At 36.6% G+C, this 21,406-nt stretch overlaps 2 protein-coding genes across 3 annotated transcripts in view; one reads left to right on the forward strand and one right to left on the reverse strand.

Annotated features, from left to right (window-relative positions):
• LOC115624519 (zinc finger protein jing) overlaps nt 1-21,406 on the forward strand; it is a 209,351-nt gene that overhangs the window by 20,360 nt on the left and 167,585 nt on the right. The window lies entirely within an intron of this gene.
• Nucleotides 19,708-20,214, reverse strand: LOC115624520 (zinc finger CCHC domain-containing protein 7-like). The gene is made up of 2 exons (XM_030519239.1): nt 19,850-20,214; nt 19,708-19,791 (listed from the first exon to the last, which is right to left on the reverse strand). The coding sequence occupies exons 1-2, from the start codon at nt 20,201-20,203 to the stop codon at nt 19,783-19,785; spliced, it is 363 nt and encodes a 120-aa protein (XP_030375099.1). The 5' UTR covers nt 20,204-20,214; the 3' UTR covers nt 19,708-19,782.

Below are 21,406 nucleotides of genomic sequence, written 5' to 3' on the forward strand. Positions count from 1 at the left end.
GTAGGTATATGGTTTTGACGTCGAAACCAAGGTCCAATCATCTCAATGGAAGCGGCCTGATGAGCCAAGACCGAAAAAAGCACGCCAAGTTCGATCAAATGTGAAGGTTTCGCTCAGTGTTTATCTTCGATTACAATGGCGTGGTGCATCATGAGATCTTGCCAATAGTTAGTACGGTTAACAAGGAATACTACGAGGAAGTTATGCAACGTTTACGTAAAGCAATACGGCTCAAACGATCGGAAGTGTGGAAAAAAAGAATCAAGGATTCTGCAGCCCGATAATGCATCAGTTCACACATCAATGATTGTTCTTCATTTTTTGCCAAAAACAAAACAGTAATCATGCCTCAACCACAGTATTCACCAGAGTTATGTCCCTGTGACTTTTTCCTATTCCCAAAACTGAAGAAACCAATGAAAGGAAAGCCTTTTTCAAAATTGATGAGATAAATTCAGAATCGCAGAATGAGTCGATACCGAAAACCATATTTCAGAAGTGCTTCGAGGATTGGAAGAAGCGCTGGCACAAGTGCATTGTATCTAAGGGAGATTGCTTTAAATGGGACAGAATGGATATTGATGAATAACAAATACTTTTCACAAAAATCCAAAATTCACCTTTTCTTTTGAACAGACCATGTACATCGTTAAGCTGCCATGCCTCCTGTTACATAATTTTTCTAAACTAAACGACTGTTCCCTCTAGTCCATTGAGCAGCAGGCAGTTAAATATTGAATATTTTTGTCAACTGTGCAATTAATTAAAGTTTTTGTTCACTTTAAATGCTACATTTCTCAAACTATAGCGGAACGTGGCATTCATTCAGTCAGTGTCGGTAACTTCACGCGCTCTTATCAAAATGCGATTTTTGGCACTTTTTTATGACAAGGATGGCGGGCATGGCGGCGACTATCACGCTGCGTTCTTGTCGGCGTTGTCTATAAATTTCTTTCGTCTCATTTTCATGGGCCATTTACGTAGACAAAGACGGACAACGATGGCAACATGCTCATGTATCCATAAGATACTTTGAACGTTTCGCTGGCAGAGCGTCGTCATCGTCCGACGTTTTGTCTTCGTGTTCTGTCTGTCGTTTGTTGCACTATGCTTTGCCGTTTTAAAAAAAAATACTTGCATACAAATGTATGTACATATATATGTACATATGTATATGTGTGAGTGCTGTGTGTGTGTGTGTGTGGAGTACGTATATAAATAAGTATAGAAATACCGGTTTCTGTCTTCTGCGAGTGAAGAAAAAGTTTCAAAGTTTTTGGCCGCGTGCAACAAAACAGAAAAAATACAAACTTGAGCTTTATTTGTTGTTTTTGTTGTGGAATTTATATATAAGACTGCCCTGCAACTGTTCAAATTTTATTCATACATATTTCAAATTGGCTATAAGACGCCCGTGGGCTTGAACTGATGGCCCGAGTGACGTACCGGTCTGCAACCTCTTGGCTTGGACTACTAAGAGGTCTGAAATGGCCTGGCTGCTTCACTCGCCTTGTCATCTTGCCATCTTGAGGCAGCATTCCAGGCATTCCCAGCATTGCTCGCTCCAAGAGGATGTGCGTCCATTTTCATTTAATTAAAACACACTTAAGCGATTTAGTGCGCGAATGCGTGCAGGCATTCGTTTAATATTAAATTTGATCTCGGCATATTTTTTATGTTCGGGCGTGTCTACCTGGAACACATAAATGACGGGAAAAAAGAGGAAAAATTGCGAATGTTACAACGAAAGAGATAGAAGCTTTAGTCCAAAGTTCCGGCCCACTTTCAAGAGAAGGAAAACTGGAAATTAACTTTATATCATTTTATGAGACAACACTTAATAGAAAGAAACAATTTTAATACAAAATTGAAGCAGCTAACAATACTAACAATGTTGTCTTTTTAAAAAAATAGGGAATTATTTTTGGCATTATGCCAATTTAATTCGAATAGCTCGAGCTCGGGTCATTGGGCCTTTAGGTTCCATTTCATATATAGTTTATCATTGAATTACCTATATTTTGATATTTTGAATTATAATGGAACAAAAGAACTTTCTCATTGATCGATTTCCGATATTGTAGATATTCCTGTTAGTGTTATTGCAACAACAAAGAAAAGTATGCAGTTGAACTTAAAAAATATTGATTCTGGCAAATACCCGTACAGATAGTGAATTGCTAAAACATGAGCTTAGAAATAAGTGGGAAACTAGAGTGACCATTTGGCCCACTGTGCGTCAAGTAGAAACTTTGTTTCTCTCAGCTGCAGATAATAAATGTAAAATAGCAATACAAAAAGTTCAACTTGTAGACTGAAACGTGAAAAATAAAACTTGGAAGTACTCGAAAATATGTAAAAACCTACATACATACATACATAACGAGCAAATATTTTATTTGTTTGGTTATTTAACTTTTACTCACTGATATTTATTTTGGCTTTATGCCCTGCACATACCAATATTATTTTTCTTTTTATCAAATGTTTGCTAACACATAAAACTAAATCAAACAGCGACACACATATGTATGTATATATGTATGTAGATATAGTACACATACTGACACACTCAGTTGGGAGAGAGGAACATACTATACATATATGTACATACATATATGTATATAAGTTTACACAGGAAATGCCAATGTAACGACCACTGCGCCAAAGTTACGACCGCAAATGAATGATTCCTCTCCGAGTTCTTATCGTTCGATGTAATCCGATCAAATAGAGAGTACTATGAATTTCGTGGGAATCACATGAAATGAAATATAGAAATATTTCCAAAGGCACGTACCCTACGTACGCCATAAACGGGTCATATACGGGGCCTGTGACGCATACGAGCTCATGACGCAAAGTAAATACAAAGAATTGGCCTGATAACCTCAATTTATTCGCAGACGAGTATTACTATTCCAGCTGGGTTTGTCCGTTTACTTTGCGATAGTGTTTGGAACACAATGGATTCTATTCATTATTTTTTAACAGGTGACATATCAGGTTGTTGATTTAAAGATCTAGAAAAGAAATGAAATGAGGGTGTCAAGTACATACTTATTTTGAAAAATGTACGGCTATAAATATGTGTATTAACTTACTATTACTTACTATTAATTGTTCTTTATTTTTTTCAGGTAAGTTCGAGATTATTTATTTCATTATTGGCCTCAAATGAGTAAGTTTTATCCCTGTATTCACAAGCTTTTTATATGTTAATCCCCCAAAAATTAAAAGTACTCCTCATTAGCGGCTCAATTAAAAGGACACACCAAGACAAATCCCCCTTTTTTCTGTACAACGACAACGTTTGTGGGAGTCCTTTCCATGCCACATGCTTGAATCCTTGCCTAGCCGAAATACTCCTGTGTGAGAGTGTGTGCGACAATTGTTTTTGACACAAAACGATTTTAATCATAATGTCATTAAACACGCAACTTGAAAGTTGTCAATGAACTTGGCGCGTTGAGGGCTAAGCCCAGTGAAAAGGGAACTCGGGACCCTTGCTTTGCACGGACATTTTTCAAACAGAGCTACGACAACAACGGTGACAACAACAAACGACAGACCGCCGCACATGTGAAGATTTCAGCCAGTAGATAATTTTTGTGTCACTTAATTGCCGGGGCTTAAACATTACAAAACTTTGTGGCCATTGTTAACATAATAAATTAATTTTGTTGCCCCATTTTGGGCAACTCGTTTGACGCTTCAACTTTACCTTTTTCTTCTGCTGCTGGTCGGTCTTCCCCTGGCGTTGGCATTGGCTTTGGTAATGGCTCATAAAAAAGTCAAGAGAAAATATGAAAAATAATTTGATGCCTTTTGGCACGCACCAGGAGCAGAGCTGAGAGCTGCGAGCTGAAAAACTAGGAATGGGCACGAAAATTGTAGAAGTTCTGCGCCGCCGAAAAATATTCGGGACAGCTTGAATGAGTCGTAAAGAGGTAATTGCCAATATTGGTGGCGGCCATAATGGTTGGATGGTCTGAAGGCGGTGCTACGGTAGTTTCCTCAATTGCAAGTGGCTGCCAAGTCACGCGATATCATGCGGTACACTTGAATGTGAAGCCCTACAACAATCACTTGGCTGTTGTAGGGTCAGTTGGTTCTGGGGGCGTTGACCAATGGAAATTGAAGCGTCGACTTCGTGGCAAGATGTCGTTGCAACAGTGCGACAGTGGCGTCTGTGGTTCCAGTTCCCATATGGACTTGCCTCTATCTTTTGAGAGCTGTTCACATTACTCCAGTCAGTTTCTACCCCTTAGAGTTTTACCAATTTACTCTGGGTGTCCTTGTTGGAAACGCCCTCGTTACGCTTGATTAAAATGGTGAGGAATACATAACAACAATAATGGCCACAACGGACGCTTGAGGGGGTGGCTCTATACTAAATACACATAAATACGGCCATATGTATGTATGCATGTGGATGGGGAGTTGATAAGGGGCTTTTAGTTCTTGTTTTCGATCATAGATGGCGGTAGTTGCTATCTAGAAAAGTATGATTCTTTCCAACGATTCTTTCCAAGAAGGATAGGAAGAGATGTTAAATTACTTCTACTTCATACTATACATACATATATAGAATGCTATATCTGAAATGCCTACAATGGATAATTTGAGAAAGTTTGGAAGATAAATTTATAAAAGACTACCTTTTCAACAGTCTGGTTTTAAGGTTAGGTTGGTTATATTTTCATAACCCGTAATGCTTGCAGGCATCATGATTCATGACAGTGACAGTTTATCGTACAAGTAGGGCTTCTCCAATAATAAAGTAGCTGCTTTACACTGCATTAAATATTTTTAATAAAATTCATTGAAGTGAATACTGAACATTAAGTAAACCTTAATTTTTTTTAAAGTACTATAACTATGTGTAAATATTTGCAGGAGCTTTCTTAACACTTAATTCATTTAACAATAGCACTCGTACATTGAAATTCAAAAATATAAATAAATATTTTATATAAGAAATTGGCGGCTCTGGTATTCTGCAGTAGTTTATCTTAATAATACTTAGTTTATCTTAATATCAGCTTCTTACTTTATTAACTCCTCAACTCTTAAACATTTCAACACAAGAGAGTCTACATAACAAGTTTGGTTGATTTGGGCTGAGGTGATTCCGTAATGCAGACCAATTTCTATTGTTTCTATTGCACTTTCTGCATATTTCAGATTGTTAGCTATTGGTGCACGATCCATCGATTCAAAAAAAGCCAACAAAATTTGTTTTTAAAGTTCAGCTTGCACTGTATGATAGCAAATTTTCAATTCGAAAATAAGCCAGTCGTTGGCCAGGGCAAGAAAAATTGCATTCATTTGATTTCCGTTGCATCTTTAATGTGTTCACAAAATTAAAATATTTAACAGATGCACCGAATAGAGTACGAAACATATAGTATTTTTGTTGTTCTTGTTTATATATATGGGATATAGGATATAGTATATATGTACATATATATTTTTTTACTTACGTGTTTTTAAAGATTTTATGGTATCAAATACTTAAAAAGACTTTTAAAAAAGTTTCCACAATCCCCCGTCCTGCTTCATTTCACAGCTGCGTTCAAGCTGCCTTAGTTCACAATATACTAGTACTCGTGTAGGGGCTGCAGTTAAGGCATGAACCTTTGTTTCATAAACATGCTGTAAAAGTATCTTACGGATGCGTAAAAGGTTTCACAGGGCGTCCATAAAAGTTTTGAGTTCTTCTCGCGCTCATCGTGGCGTCTTAATCCTTCATCATCATCTTCATAATCAAGTGAGCCAAAAAAGTGTGAAATTCTTGGAATCAGCGTGAAGTAGCCAAGTTGAAGGACTTGGTGTTGGGTTTTTATGTGTGTTGTAGTAGTTGTTGTTATATTCTTGTTGTTGTTTTTTCGAGCAGCTCTTGAACTTTGCCAATGTCATGGGGCCATTGCAGTTTTGGTAGCCTTTGCAGGTAATGCGGCGGACAAAGCTGATACAAATGTATCTGTATCTTTTTACCTGTATCTTTGGAACGTTGCTTATGACGACGACGACGACGACAACGACGATGAAAACGCGAACGACAACGGCTACATGTGTTTGTTGTATGTTGTATTCTCTATATGTTTCATGGCGTTTTTATGTGGTAGCCGTCGCTGACGCCGCCACCAGCGCTGTGGTTTAGCTTTACCGCTTGCCGTTGCTGCGATTGTTGTTGCTTCCTTTGCCGCTGACTGTCTGGCTCGCCCCGCTACCTGGGGAATGGACATGGCCATAGGCATTGGCATGGGCATGGGCATGGGCATGGGCCAGAGTGAGAGCCTGGGCTCTGCAGATTGCCCATATGCCTTTAAACTTGTTTCAAATAATTTCAGACTAGACGTGCATAAATCTACTTAACAACAAATAAAAAAGCAAGCAAACCAAGCAAACCCCGGACCAAAAACTTCAACTTCAGTTTGAGCGGCGGCGTTGCCGAGGTTTTGACTTTGGCTTTTCTTTGTTGCCGAGTTCCAAGTTATAGTATGTAGCTGTTGTGTTTCTTGTTGTATTTGTTGTCTCCGCATGCTAAATAATTAAGTTAGCACTTTTGTGTGTGCGGATTTACAACTGACAAAAGAGACGAATGGAGCGGGGGCTACATACATACATACATACATACATACTCGCATGTGTACGAGTATATAAAACTAAATAGTAAGGGCGGCGAATATGTTGACAGTTTCTTGGTACCACTTAGAGAAGCTTTTTGCCCGTGTCTGAGCCAACAGAACTCTACTTTACATGTGTCATGTCGCCCTGTCTCGTCTCATTCTGTCTTGTCTTGTCTCATATCATCGTGTCTTTCCTATGAAAATAAGCACGGCGTTGTAGATAGACAACGATTTCTACGTTATTGTTTATACTCGTATGGTTGTTGTTACTCTTGTTTCTGAGGAAGTTTTGAGCGCACATTACAAATTCACGAGAATCCAATTTTGAGGTTGCAGCCAGCTAGGCAATGGAAAAACCGACGTTTTATCTCCAGCTATCAAGTTGAAGTGTGGTAAAAACTTGTCCGCGTCTTAGATATACGAGTATGTATGTTCATGCATATAGAAATGCCTAGTTATGTATTGGATAAATCGTTTGCAGATGCCGATATGTAGTTAGCATAGGTTAGAAAGGCTTGTAAAGCCTAGAATGTCTGCACTGTCTTAACCTTCCTTCTAAATATAATTAGAAGTGGGCTTATTTACATATATACTTTTTGTTTTGCTTTTATTCCTATCCAATTACTACGTTACGAAAATTATATTATCGGCCCAGATATCGAACGTTACAATCCTACAAGGATTCCGAGCAGAGTACAATTCTCCAAAGTTCATCCGTTCCTCTCTAATGAGGCCATTTATCAGGAACTTAGTGTTCCGTACATAGAAGAAAAAGCAAGGCTCAGCACCAGGTCTGCGAAGAGGTTGCCTGAACACCCAAAAAAAAAAAACATAAATCTAGACAACAGTACCACCAACAGAAGACTAAGACTTTCCCTTCAGACCTGCCCTTTAGAATGGCAAACTAAGTATCTATCCTCCCTTCTATTTGTCAATAAACCTGCCATTGCTCTCTCCAAAACCTTTATTATACTATTTGTGATAATAATTTTCTAAATCCAAATTTCTAAATTTCATTTTGAAACCATAAATATTGAAACTGACAAGGAAAGATTTTTAAACAAATTATTCTAGATTCATCACGATTTGTGCAATATGAGTGTATATTATAGGCATAATCATCAATTTTAGTATCTAATACCTTTTTGTGTATGAACACATCGTAACCGAATTCGGTATTTAGATATTTTTTGTAATACTTCATAGACTGAACTTTTGATGATAACTTTTATAGGTTAGCTATAATTTAAAGCTGTCTTAAGAACAATTGAACGAGAATATTTTATTTTGGTTGAAAAAATGAAGGAGGGACTTAAGCGTTCTGCAAAATATTGTATGCTAAAAAGAACTATTTTATGTACTGTAGTCTATCGTCGGGGGGACTTTCCATCATCTTAGGAGCTCTGAAGACTCCACCCACAAAGTAAAAATGATTTTATTGACTGATCAGAATGCATCCGTTCATTACCCGTCTAAAGTCTATTGGGGAGTTTCGAAACCCTGTATCCAAATGATTGGACTTAGATCCAAAGGTTATACTTCCCATTCATTTAGACCTAGACAAATTGTATTTTATTTCGCTATTCTAGTGATATTAGTGTAGCATTTAATATTGCGAAAACATTTGATCTCTTACATAATTATAACTTGAAATGGCTTTTGCTCCTTAATTTCAATTGATGTGATGTATACATATTGTGCATGCGGATCAATGCCTGTATTTCATTGCCCTTGCATCAATCTCTTGGCCAACCCAGCTCTGCTGACTGTTTAACACTTAATCAGAGAGTGGGACAGCGTGTGTGTTTACTTCCCTTTGGTGACTCAGCATTGAATCGAGTTCGTTTCGCTGTTGGAAACGAATCTCAAGATTGCAACAAGGTTTCTTTTATTGTTTGTTGCTGTGGCAGTCATAAAGAACGACTCAGCGATCGACAGAGCAGTATTATAAAGTTCTGCTTAAGTGTTTTGTGCATTAAGTTAAAGATTTCTGATTTTTTAAAGACCATTGAAATTGACAATATTGCACCATTAAGTTGTAAAAAATTCGACTATGCGGCTTGCGGTGCAAATGATTGTGAGCTCATGGTTGCGGCAAAGTGCTTTGTATTTATCAATGAACCAGAATTTTATAAATATTTATTTATTTTTCATTCTTGTTATTGTATAGTTGGGTTATACTTCAAAGAAAAGTTACCGACATTGCAGCGAATGATTGAAAAACTTTATCTTACAGGGAGGGTGCTAATATAATAAAGAAGAAAGAAACCAAAAGGGAATTTTGCAGTCGATTACATTCGACTGTGGAATACCCTTGACCAAAAAATGTCCAAATGACAAAGAGGACGAATAAAACGGCTGCTCCTTAGTATTGCCATTTTATTTCTGATAGCTTCTCTATATTTAAATCGCTATGAATTAAATTTGGCTGTTGAGATTATGTAACTAGCTTTGAAATCGTCAATAATAAGTGATACAATTTGGTATAGACTCTCTATTGTATAGACTCTCTATTTCAATTCTACATTTTTCGGCTCAGTAAAATGGGATTTTTTCAGTTAGAAGAGTTGATGCTAGCCCAAGCAAGCATAAGAAAGAACATATATTCATAGTAGACTTTATTCAATTGATTGCAATTTGGATTACTGCTAGGGTGAATTTTTGTAAACCTCATTGGCAGTGCACCATACAAGTATAGACAAGTGGTAGCAACAAGAAGAATTGTACACGCCTTTGGCTTGCAATTACAAGATACTATACGGCAACCGTTGTAACTATTTGTACACGATAGACAGTTTATATTGACATACACACAAACATATTCATACACACATACAAGTATATAGCAGAGTTCGTACCTACGAATGTGTGTCTGAATAATTTATGACAAATACAAGTTTACAGCTCGGGCAACTCTTGCGTCTGTTGCGTTTTCTTTTAGCAACATTTAAAACTAATACAAAGCGCATGGCGTGCTGTAATTAAACAAAACGCGGGCAGGCCAACAAGTTGGCGTATCTGCAAGATACAGACGAGCGCTTGGCTCACTCGGTTCGAGAGTGTGTGAGTGCGGTGGCCATGTTTGTGTGTGTGTGTGTGTGTTAGCCCGAGGCGCACAGAAAGCTATTAAAAAGCAAAACGTTAGGCTCTATCAGGCCCGGCCCCGTCTTACTTGTATAAGGTATGGGATAAGCATGGGGTATGGTTATGGGTCTGGGTCTGGGGCCGTGGCCGACGTCGCTGTTCACTGTTCGCATGTTTGTCTGACAACGCGCCGGCTGCCGCTGCTGCTGAAGTTGCTTATTTCTAAGATACAGATACAGCAGCTAGAGATACATTCATATGGTGCGCCTGTCAGCATTCGACGACACTTAAATGCACGCTGTGCGGTAGTTAGCGTGGCGAAATAAAAAAATTGTTAAAACTAACGTTGGATTGGAGAAAAACGCAAATAAAATGTTGAGCCAGCATGAAATTTTATACATATTGTGCATATGTATGTACGAGAGTATGTGAGGAAAACCTGTTGGGAGATTCTCCAACGCATTGAATATACTTATGTATATGAGGCGGTCTAACTTGGCTCAGATTTTTGGCCAGCTTTACAACTGACTTCCTACCTCGGCTATCCAATTACTCTTTCTCTTTCCCTCCTTCGAACGAATACTTGTGCTTTAAGTCTTTAAAGTCCATAATTTATTGTTCTCTCCTAAATTTATATTTTCTGATTGGTTCTACTTTTTGTATCGAATGGTCTATGGTCTGCGGGCAACCAGCATTCAGATGTTACTATAATTGCTGTTGTACTTTTTGCTGTAAATCTAATGGGGCTTGTGTGTGTGAGTGTATTTGTGTGTGTATGTGTGTGTGTGTGTGTTTGAGTGCCCTGCAGCCGCTTTTCTGTATTTACATAATATTTTACATCTGCTGTTTTGGTCATTAGCAAACATCCATAGTTGTGGCTTAAATGATATATAATTTGCATGGCCCGAAAACAAATTTTAATTGAATTTATTTGAATTGTTGTCGTAGCTGTGCAGGCTTTGAACCTAATAAGTAAGCTTTAATAATAAGTATGGTGTGCGCTAAGCAACTAATTATTAAAAGAAACAAAAAGAAACACGGTCTTGATTTCTCATATTTTAAATTTAATTTAATAAATCGTTAGTTAGGTTTTACCTGAAATCAAAACTCATGCTCGTATTATCTCTGGATTTGGAGCGCTCATATGTTCTAACTGACAGACGTATTTGTGATTTTTAAGTTAAATAAGGCTTTAGATACTTAGTCAAATACCACTCTATTGAACTTTAATAATTAATATATATTTTTTTAAACCTTTTATTTTTGTGGGAGGTATTTAAGAGTTGAGCCCGCTCGACTTAGCATTCCTTTCTTGTTTTTATCTAAAAGGTGATGCTGAAGATGGTCATTTTGCTTTGGATTTTGTTTCCGACGTCTATTAACGAATGTTGTTCAATTACACTCGTTAAAGATATTAAAGACTTCATTGAGATTCAACGAATAAAAGTGTTGCGCTGTGGGGACATATTCTTGCAACCCTGAATAAAACATTTTGTTCCTACATAAACAAGAGTTGGAATTCATTCTTTTCAGCAATATTGTCATGGAATAAGTCACCTACCTCAACTTGCAAAGAAATAAGTCATTTTCATTGGATGAAACAAATTCTTTATAAGCACAACCTAAGCAATTTCACAATTTCAAGTTCATTGTCGCTTGCGAAAATATACGTACATATAATGCATAAAAACCTTCAAGTATCACTCACAGCAAATAACAAATTTAGCATTATTTAGTGGCAAACATACATACATACATACATACACACAACATAAATGTGAGTATGTATGTTCAATTTGCCAAACCGATGTCCTCAACCTTCAAGCAAATGCGAATGAAATTGACAACTCATGCCAACAATTCCACTTCTCCGCCCCCCACAAACAGCCACCCACAATAAATCTTAATTTCTCGCTTGTGCCATTGCCTGCATGTCAACAATTTAAATGACACATCAAATTAAATATAAATAAAAACAAAAGCACAACAACAAAAGACAAATAAAAGCAAAGCATGCGCCAAAATAAAAAAATTAGTTAAAACAAATCCATCACCACGAATCGTTTTTTGTTTTATTTTATTTTTTATTTGTTTTTATTGTCGTTTGACATTTTGCGTGAATTTGTTGGTGACTCTGTGAATCCGAGTGTTTGAGTGTTTGAATGAATGAATGTATTTGTATGAGTGTGTATGTGTGTATGGCAGAATGTTATTCACCTTGACTGCTGCAGTACAAATTGACTGTCTGATGTTGCTGTGCAATATTTAACTGTCAATCTATATACATACATACATACTCGTACATATGTATGTATGTACATTATTGCCAATATAGTAAGTAATAAGGCTGTTGAAGTCGAGAATTTTTGTGACAGTTTCCCACATTAATTAATGACAAAAGCATCGAGTTCTGGCAAATTAACAAAACTAATTATAAATTCACTTTCGAAATGCCGAATAGAACGAAGAATACCCGCTGGGCACTGAAATAAAGCAAATAAAAAATAGGAAAAAAAGAATACAAGTAGAAGCCATAAACTTTCATTGAGCCAAAGAGCCGTGACAATTGCCAGTCGTGCGGTGACAGAGAAAGAGACAGAAGCAGAGATAGAGACAGGGGTGTTCTCTCAGGTAACCAAACATACAAGTGCTAATGAACTATAACAAAAACAACAACAACAACTACAGCAATAGTAATAGAAACGATACACATGGCAACAATAACAACAAAAACAATAACAGCAACTACAGCAAACCTTTCGTAATAATTGAGCGAGGCGGTCGCCGCAGATAAGCCGGCAGGTGTGCCTTTGTGTGTATATGTGTATGTGTGTGCGTGCGTGTGTACGCTTGTGTGTGCATGCTAAAATATGCTAAACGATTTTTTTCCACACTCTTGTTATTCCGCACTACCTCGACCCCCGCCACAACCTATTCGTCGCAACTCATTTAGGCAACGAAACTCGTATTGAGGTAGTCTTGAAAAATTTGAATTTCTGTGCGAACAAGGCAGCAAGCAAAAAGTTTATACACACGATGTGTGTGTGTGAGTGAGTGAGTGTGTAGTGGAAATTTGTGTTAGCCCAACAGTGGAAACAAATGGTATACTTAAATATTTTATTTCTCCCAAGATTTATTGATAGACAGCGCAGAAAATTTATGTAAACGCTGACAGTCTTGGCCATTTTATTGCTTTTGTGGGGGGGAAACGTGTGAAATATTTGAATATTTTGGGCAGTTAGTTTTTTTCATATGTTTGTGGTGGTTTTTGTCTAGCTTATCGTCTGACTAACTCGCCAAGCGTCGGCCATTCTGAAAAGCTTTCTGCAAAAATTGTATTAGTATGAATAGCTAAAGGTCTATAAAAAATTTATTGCTAATAATCGGTTTTATTTGTCTGGATTCTTTTATTAAATTCAAAAGTAAATTTGATTTCTGCATATTTATACTCTGTACATGAAATGTACAGAAGTATATTAGGTTTGCGGGAGCTGAAAAATGTAACAGGCAGAAGGAGGCGTGGCAGACCCCACAAAGTATATATATTCTTGATCAGCATGACGAGACGAGTCGATCTAGCCCTGTCTGTCTGTCTGTCCGTCTGTCAGTCTGTCCGTCTGTCCGTCCGTATGAACACCTGGATCTCAGAGACTATAAGAGATAGAGACACCAAATTTTGCACAAAGATGCGTTATGTGTGTATTCTATACGAGTTTGTTTTATTTTTTTGATTTTCCACCCCACTTCCCTCCTATGGGGGTTTTCCCGATTTTCCATTCGTATAATCGCCTATATCTCGGAGGCTATAAGACCTAGGAACACCAAATTTTAGTCCCAGATGCCTTATGTGAATACGCAGAAAATGTATTTTTTGGAATTTCCCTCCCTCCCCCCTCTCCCCCGCAAATGCGATTTTCTCTAACTCCCGTAATTCTTGGAATTTCGAACTAAAATTTTGCAAATACCCCCAGTTGGTTATTATGTGTCCGTATGCCAAGTTTCACTATGATAGACCGATTTACCAAGAAGTTATAGCCATAAATATATTTGCTGCTGCAGCGCTGCTCAAGCGCTGCTCGCGGCTGTTGTTGATGTTGCTGTTTGGTTGACTGCGAAAATGCTTACACAGACACGAATAGATGCGCATAGGCATACATACACTCACACAGACGCAATTGCTATGTAAATGTGCAATTATACACCCTTTACGTGAGTTCGAATACCGAGAAAGGTAAAATCGATCCAATTTTTTTTTCTTAATTTTTTTTATTTTCTATAATTATTGTAAACATATGTACAGAGTATTTCAAAGTCGGGACACCCGACTTTAGCTTTTTTACTTGTTTTGCTTTCTGCTTTATAGAGATTACAAAAAGAAATACTATATGCATGAGATCTAGGAAAGGGCATATATGCTACAACAAAATAATTCAATGATGTTCATTATATTTTCTGGTACTAAGAAAACTTTGGGCAAATATGCAAATATATTTAGGTATTTAGATTAGGCATATACATACATATGTAAATAAAATGTTATTAAAGTAATTCTTAAAGCCCTTTAATTGCTTTTGGAAAGACCAGATATAAAATGTTGTTCGATTCTTAAGTGCAGCTATTATGTCTGAGGCTTATTTTGGACAAATAGCTGACATTCCACAAATTGTTGCTCTCCAGCTATTAAGAGTCGCCTATCTGAGCTAGAGCAGTGCATCGTGTTAGTTTGCAATCTTGATGCACTCACATTTTTAATTTTCCGCCTGTATTCGTCTTCATTGTTTCCTACTCAAAACTTTCAGGAGTATGGAAACCTTTGCTTAAAATGGCTATAGGCTTCATTATTTTTAGGTCTCGTTAAATCTACAGACGAAAATTTAATTATGGTTACAAGCTGCAGAAATGCTGACACCGTCAATGAAATTATCAGTTTGTATACGCTTTCCCCAAAAGGAGAAATTCAAAGAATTCTAAGCAGTAAAACTTTGAGAATTTTTTTACCCTGTACCCAGTACTGTAAAAGGGCATACTTGTTTGATTTTATGAAACACACAGAAGGAAGTGTGGCAGACTCTACAAATTTCATATATTCTTGATCAGTATTTGGGAACGCATGAACCTAATCTTAATTTTACAATTTTAAAAAATAGAATTTTTGTATCATAATATATTGAAAATAAAATATATATACTACTTATGTAGAATGGTTTGCTCAATTGTAGTGTCGTTACGAGGCTCTATTAAAAATATGAAATTAATGTTAATACAATTTTATTGCAATAAAACTTTTGTATCATTATTATTGAATATAAAATATATATGTATACTACTTATGTAGAATATATATGTTATCTAATAAGATATATCTTAGATATGTATGTGTGGCAGATTCCACAAATTTCTTATATTCTTAATGAATATTTGGGAACGCATGAAAATAATGTTAATTTTACAATTTGGTTGCAATAAAACTTTTGTATCATTATTATTGAATATAAAATATATATGAAAACTACTTATGTAGAATAGTTTGGTCAAGTGCAGTAACGTCACGGTGCTCTGACCTATTCAAAATATTTTCCTTTTTTCACAATCTTTTTTTCTATTATACACTATTCTACGAAATTCTTGTCGTCCACCACAGCAAATAAGATATAGCTTAGACATGATTTAATGCATCTTTAGGTCATTATGCAGAAATATTATCTAGCCTTAGCTCTTCCCATTAGTTCAAAGTGCACCTAAAGAGTGTATCTATTAATGCTATAAATAAAAGAATAAGAAGCCGCGCAAAAAGCATGACAAATAAACAAACAGACAAACAAACGTTTGCATTTCCGGTTAATAAAATATAAAAATGCGACAGGCACCGTTAATGGCAAAGAGGAAGCCGCTCACACGCAGCTAAGCAATGCCGTACATCGTTCCTTTCCATAGCCCCCTGTCCATAGTCCACTCATAACGCTTCTGTCTCCCCCTTGGGCGTTTGACCAGCGATGCGCGCCATGCTTATAAATATGCATAAACCCATCGTCGATTGTGGTGAGAGGGTGAAGGAGTGACCAGCTGGAGAGAGGGAGTGCAGAGGAGAGGAGAAGAGCTCTTTATATAAATAATAAAATCAAACGAAATTAGGTAGAAAGAAAATGCGGCTACGTATAACAACAGCAGCGCTAGCAACTAGCGACAACTTAAATAAGCTAAATTAATTAAAGCAGCGCAGCTAAGTATAAAATTTTAGTAGTAAAGTCAGGTCAATAATATATATGTTTGTAAGTATTTATTTACACAAAGCACTACACACAACTGTCTTGTACAAAGAACGATCAAAAAGTGATGTTCTCTTTATTAATTATGTCTTGTGTACCTCTGAGAGCGGGAATGCTCTCAGTGTGTACACTAATGCTTATTATACTAAGTACAAAAGTGTATACATCCTTACTTTCTACGGTGATTAGAGTAACGGCCTGCTACAACTCGGCCATCCTTACGTCTAGATCTCCTGATCGTACAGTTATTATTGAGAACAGTATTTTTTCTTTTATGTCTAACATGAAGTAGAGATTTTCTTAACTTAACAATTGTATTACTTAAACATAATTTCACACTACGACATTTTCTTTTGAAGGCTTGCTTAAATTGACAAAGGTGGTTTTTTCTATTGTACTTTCTTTTTAACAATGTTTTTTGTTTTGAGATACAATTCTTATTTATGGTATATTTTTTTCTCTTTTGTACATTTGTGGTTTTTCTTTGTATCCAATGTTTTATATTGTGTATACCCCAGACACCTTGATATGGATTGCGAGAGACTTGAAATCCTTCGACATCTTTCAGAAGAAATCTGTCATTTTTTAGAACTTTTGCAATAACATATGGGCCTTTGTGTTTTGGAATTAATTTTCTTGCTGCACCTACGGTAGAATCAAAATTTTTAACCATTACATAGTCTCCTTCATTGTATTCAGTTGGTTTTTTTCTTTTTCTATCTACATATGTTTTGTTATACATTTGTGCCCTTTTCTGGTTTTCTTCAGCATTTTCTCGTATATTTTTTAAGTCTCTTTCCGAAACAGTTTTATCTAATTCCTCTAGCTTCTGCCTTAGCTCGTCTATGACCTTCCCTGTCTGTTCTATTCCAAATAGCATTTTACTGGGTAACTGTTTTATGCTTCGATGCTGTGTGTTATTTAATGTATGTTCGACTTTTTCTACAACTAGATCCCAATGCAAACCATTTTCTGGTTCTATCAACTTTGCTATCATTGGACCCAGACTTCTATTAACTCTTTCTACCTGCCCGTTTGCTTGAGGTGATCCTGTAGCTATTTTAATGTGTTTGATATTGCATTCCTCAAGGAAGTTTTTGAAATTCTCGGAAGTAAAAGCAGAACCTCTGTCTGAAATAATGCATTTCGGACGACTGTATGCTCTAAAATAGTCTTTTAATGATCGAATTACCTCTTGTGTATTGGTTGTCTTTGTTGCATATAATCTAACGAATTTAGTGAAAGCATCTATTATTACTAATATATATTTATTAGCTCTTCCTGCATCTACTTGACCGTAATGGTCAATATGTATAACATCAAATGGTTCACTACCTTTAGGAATGCTGTGCATAAATCCATCTGTTTTTCCTGTTTTTGGTGAAAATGAGACGCATTTTAAACAGTTTTCGATATGTTTAGAACACTTTTCTTTAAGGTTAGGAAGCCAATAGCTTTTCTTTATAGCTTCAATCATCTTGTCTCTACCTACATGTCCAAGTTCATTATGGTACTTGAACATAACATGATCTTCCATTTCATTTGGAACATAAAATAGCAATCTATTATCATTTGACTTTTTATATATTATTCCGTTGCGCATCTCATACAATTTATGTTCTGTTTTCTCTAAAAATTGTCTAATTTCTTTCAGTTTACTATCTTTTGCCTGACATATAACTAGATTGTCCTCAAAGCTATTTGTTTGAACGGTCATTATGTTTGTACACCTGCTTAGAGCATCAACGTGCTGCATACGTGTACCAGGTCTATGGACTAGTTCATAAGTATAATCTTGAAACTCAAGGGCCCATCTGGCAATTCTAGGATTAAGTTCAATCTTATTTAGTGTAAGTGCTAACGAATTACAATCTGTAACGATTTTAAAATCTTTGCCCTGTAGATAAACTCGGAATCTTCGTAAAGCATAAACAACTGCTAACGTTTCTAACTCAAAGCTGTGGTATTTTGATTCGACATCTGTTGTTCTTTTGGAAAAATAGAAAATTGGGTGCAATTTTTTGTCTTCTTTCTTTTGCATTAGTACGGCGCCAAATCCTAGAGAACTGGCATCGCAATGTAGTTCTGTTTCGTGTTTGTAATTGTATATTGATAGAACTGGTGCTTGTGTCAATTTCTCTTTCAACATTTTAAAACAATTGATTTCATCGAGGCCAAATCGGAAAAGTCTATCTTTCTTTAGAATATCATATAAAGGCTTAGCAACGGTAGAAAAATCTTTTATAAACCTTCTGAAATATGAACAAAGGCCCAAAAAGCTTTGTACCGCGTTCACGTTTGTTGGCGTTGGAAAATGTTGAATGGCCTCGACTCCTTTATCATTGGCTTTTACTCCGTCTTTTGTTATTAGGAAGCCTAAGTATTTGACACTTTGTTGCAAGAACTCGCATTTGTCTATTCGAAGCTCAAGTTTGTTTTCAACTAACCGTTTAAAAACTTCTTTGAGGGTATCTAAATGTTCGGTAATATTTTTGTTTGCTATCAAAATATCGTCCATGTATACGACGACCTTGTTTTCTCTAATCATGTCGGAGAAAATTTTGTTAACAAATCGTTGAAATACAGAAGGCGCATTTTTAAGGCCAAATGGCATTCTTAACCATTCGAACTGGCCTAATGGTGTGACAAAGGAAGTGTATTTAACTGTTTCTTCGTTGACAAACACATGGAAGAACCCATTTTTGAGGTCAAGTTTTGTGAACACCGTTTTATCTACCAATTTGTCTAAAAGGTCATCTATCAATGGTAAGGGATAATTATCTTTCAGTGTAATTTTGTTTAGTTTTCTAAAATCTACACACATTCGCAAGTCACCTGTTTTCTTTTTACTAATACAATGGGTGAAGCATATTCGGAATCACTTAGTCTAATAAATCCTTTTTCTAAGTATTCATCTAGTAACTGTTGTAATTTATCTTTTTCCATATATGATAAGCGTCTTGGTGAGCAACTAAACGGTTTCGAATTGTTAAGACTTATTTTTAATTCACACTTTACTAACGGAGCGAACGGGCGTTTCGCATTAAGATAAACGTTTTCAAACATTTTAACGAATTGCAGCCGAAAGGCGTGGCTTATGTTTTTACCTATGTTGTACTCTACTTCTTCATTGCATAAGTGGTTGATTTCTAACATTTTTCTCTCGAAATTGTCTAACAATGGTTTAACTGACTCTAAATTTGACGCAACAATTTTATCTTTTGGAGTAAGCTTACTAACAATTTCTGTTGACAATTGGTTATCTAACGATCTATTTCTAACAATTGTACTAACGATCTCGTTGTTTAGGCTATCGCTTTTAATTTCAGTTTTATCTAACAATTGATCTTTTGTTTCTATACTTTGTGTAAAAGTTTTAATTTTATCAATGGGCTTACAAATATTTTCAATTTCTTGCTTATTATGAACATTTTTGTTGTTTGAAGCCTCAACATTAGATTCTAAGGTGTTGGATTTCGATTTTTGCTGTCTTAATATAGGTTTATTGAAATTTTCCTTTAAAGCAACCATATTCAAAGCATCTGGGCTTAAACGTAAATCGCATGCGCTTAAAAAGTCTCTGCCAAGGACAACATTATACCCCATAGACTCAGAAGCCACCACAATTAAATGAAAATAAATTTTAATTGTTCCTTTTAATACATAACATTGTGTTTTTCCAAATGTTTTAATGTGGCTTGTATTCATGCCAAAATATAAATCGTTAACTGAATCCAATATAATTTTTTCGTCGATAAGTGAAATCTTAATTAATGAGACAGGGCTTCCTGAGTCTATTAGGCATTCTGAAATCAATGGCATAACATTATCAGGGTTATTGAAGAAAATTTTAAAATATCTTACATAATTGTTTTTGACGACGCTCTTCCTCTCAGGGCACTGTGCAACAAGGTGACCAAGTTTGCCACAAGCATAGCATGAGCCTCGTTCGCGTTTGGCTTTCTTGCAGACATTGGCGAAGTGGCCTCTGCAGTTGCAGTTGGCACAGCGAACATTGTCTTCGTACTTGTTCTCTGGGCCATCACTCATTTTTGGTCGAACTGGTAGACGCACATTGGCAAAGGCCCGTAGCATGTGCGTTGGGTCGGAAAAGCATTGGATGCGCGCCTGTACACGCAGGCTTTCCAGCGGAATTCCTTCGATCATCTGATCCAGCAGCTCGTCATCATCAACATTTATTTCTCGTGAAAGAGTCATCTTGTCATCAAAATAGGAGGAAAAATTTTCTTCGGCTTTCCATTTGCGAGTCTCGAACTTTCGTCTGATGTCCACCTTTGATATTTTTCCTCCGAATGCCAGAGTCAATTGGGCAAACAAATCGTCGAGAGACTCTGACATCCGAGCCGGGCTTGCATGTAGCCAGACTTGAGCAGCGCCTTTTAACTTAGATATGGCCAACATGCGTAAATAGTTGTCGTTAATATTGTAGGCGCGTGCAATATTTTTTATTTGTGTGATCCAAGCACGCACGCATGACTTGCCGTCGAAGTCCACCACTATCTCTTTTGCGAACGTAAAACTGTGCAACGGAGTAAATTTGTTCTCTTCGCTCTCAATTTGTTTTGGTTTTAAGAGAGTATAAGAGTTTTCGGCAGCAACAGCATTGCCATCATCGTCAAATGATTTTGCTCGCAGCTCTAACTCAAGTAAACGAAACTTTGCCTGTGTTGCTTCTAATTCGGCACGTAACTGTAACAATTCTCTTTTTTCGTCTTCTTGCATTACTTCTGACGATTCGCTTCTGTTGCTGGCATCGTGATCGGCGCCTTCGCTGTTGTTGAGGGCTCGCTGTTGTTCGCTTTGCGTCGGAATGTTGGTCCCGTTATGATTTTCGTGGGAATTGTTGTTGCTCTGCACACAATGTTGCGAACTATTGGCGTCGGGACGCAATTCATCGTTGGCACTTTCACATTGTTTTTCATAAAGTTCGGAATTTCTGGGTGAAAAATTTTCATCCATATTTTGGGCTTGGGGCTCCTTAGGGTATGCGCCACGATTTTCAATATTGTTGAGTCGGGCGACCAGCTCTGCTTTTGAGCCCATTGTTGATTTACCCAAGGCGTTAAGCCAATTTTTTAAGATTTGTGTTGAAAATGTGTTTACATCAATTGTATCGTTCATAGCGCGTTACTATCCCACTTCTGAGATTTTAGTAGTAAAGTCAGGTCAATAATATATATGTTTGTAAGTATTTATTTACACAAAGCACTACACACAACTGTCTTGTACAAAGAACGATCAAAAAGTGATGTTCTCTTTATTAATTATGTCTTGTGTACCTCTGAGAGCGGGAATGCTCTCAGTGTGTACACTAATGCTTATTATACTAAGTACAAAAGTGTATACATCCTTACTTTCTACGGTGATTAGAGTAACGGCCTGCTACAAAATTTTACGTGT

Source organism: Scaptodrosophila lebanonensis, unplaced genomic scaffold (assembly GCF_003285725.1).
Source record: "Scaptodrosophila lebanonensis strain 11010-0011.00,11010-0021.00 unplaced genomic scaffold, SlebRS2 tig00000061-arrow-pilon, whole genome shotgun sequence".
Taxonomy (NCBI): domain Eukaryota; kingdom Metazoa; phylum Arthropoda; class Insecta; order Diptera; family Drosophilidae; genus Scaptodrosophila; species Scaptodrosophila lebanonensis.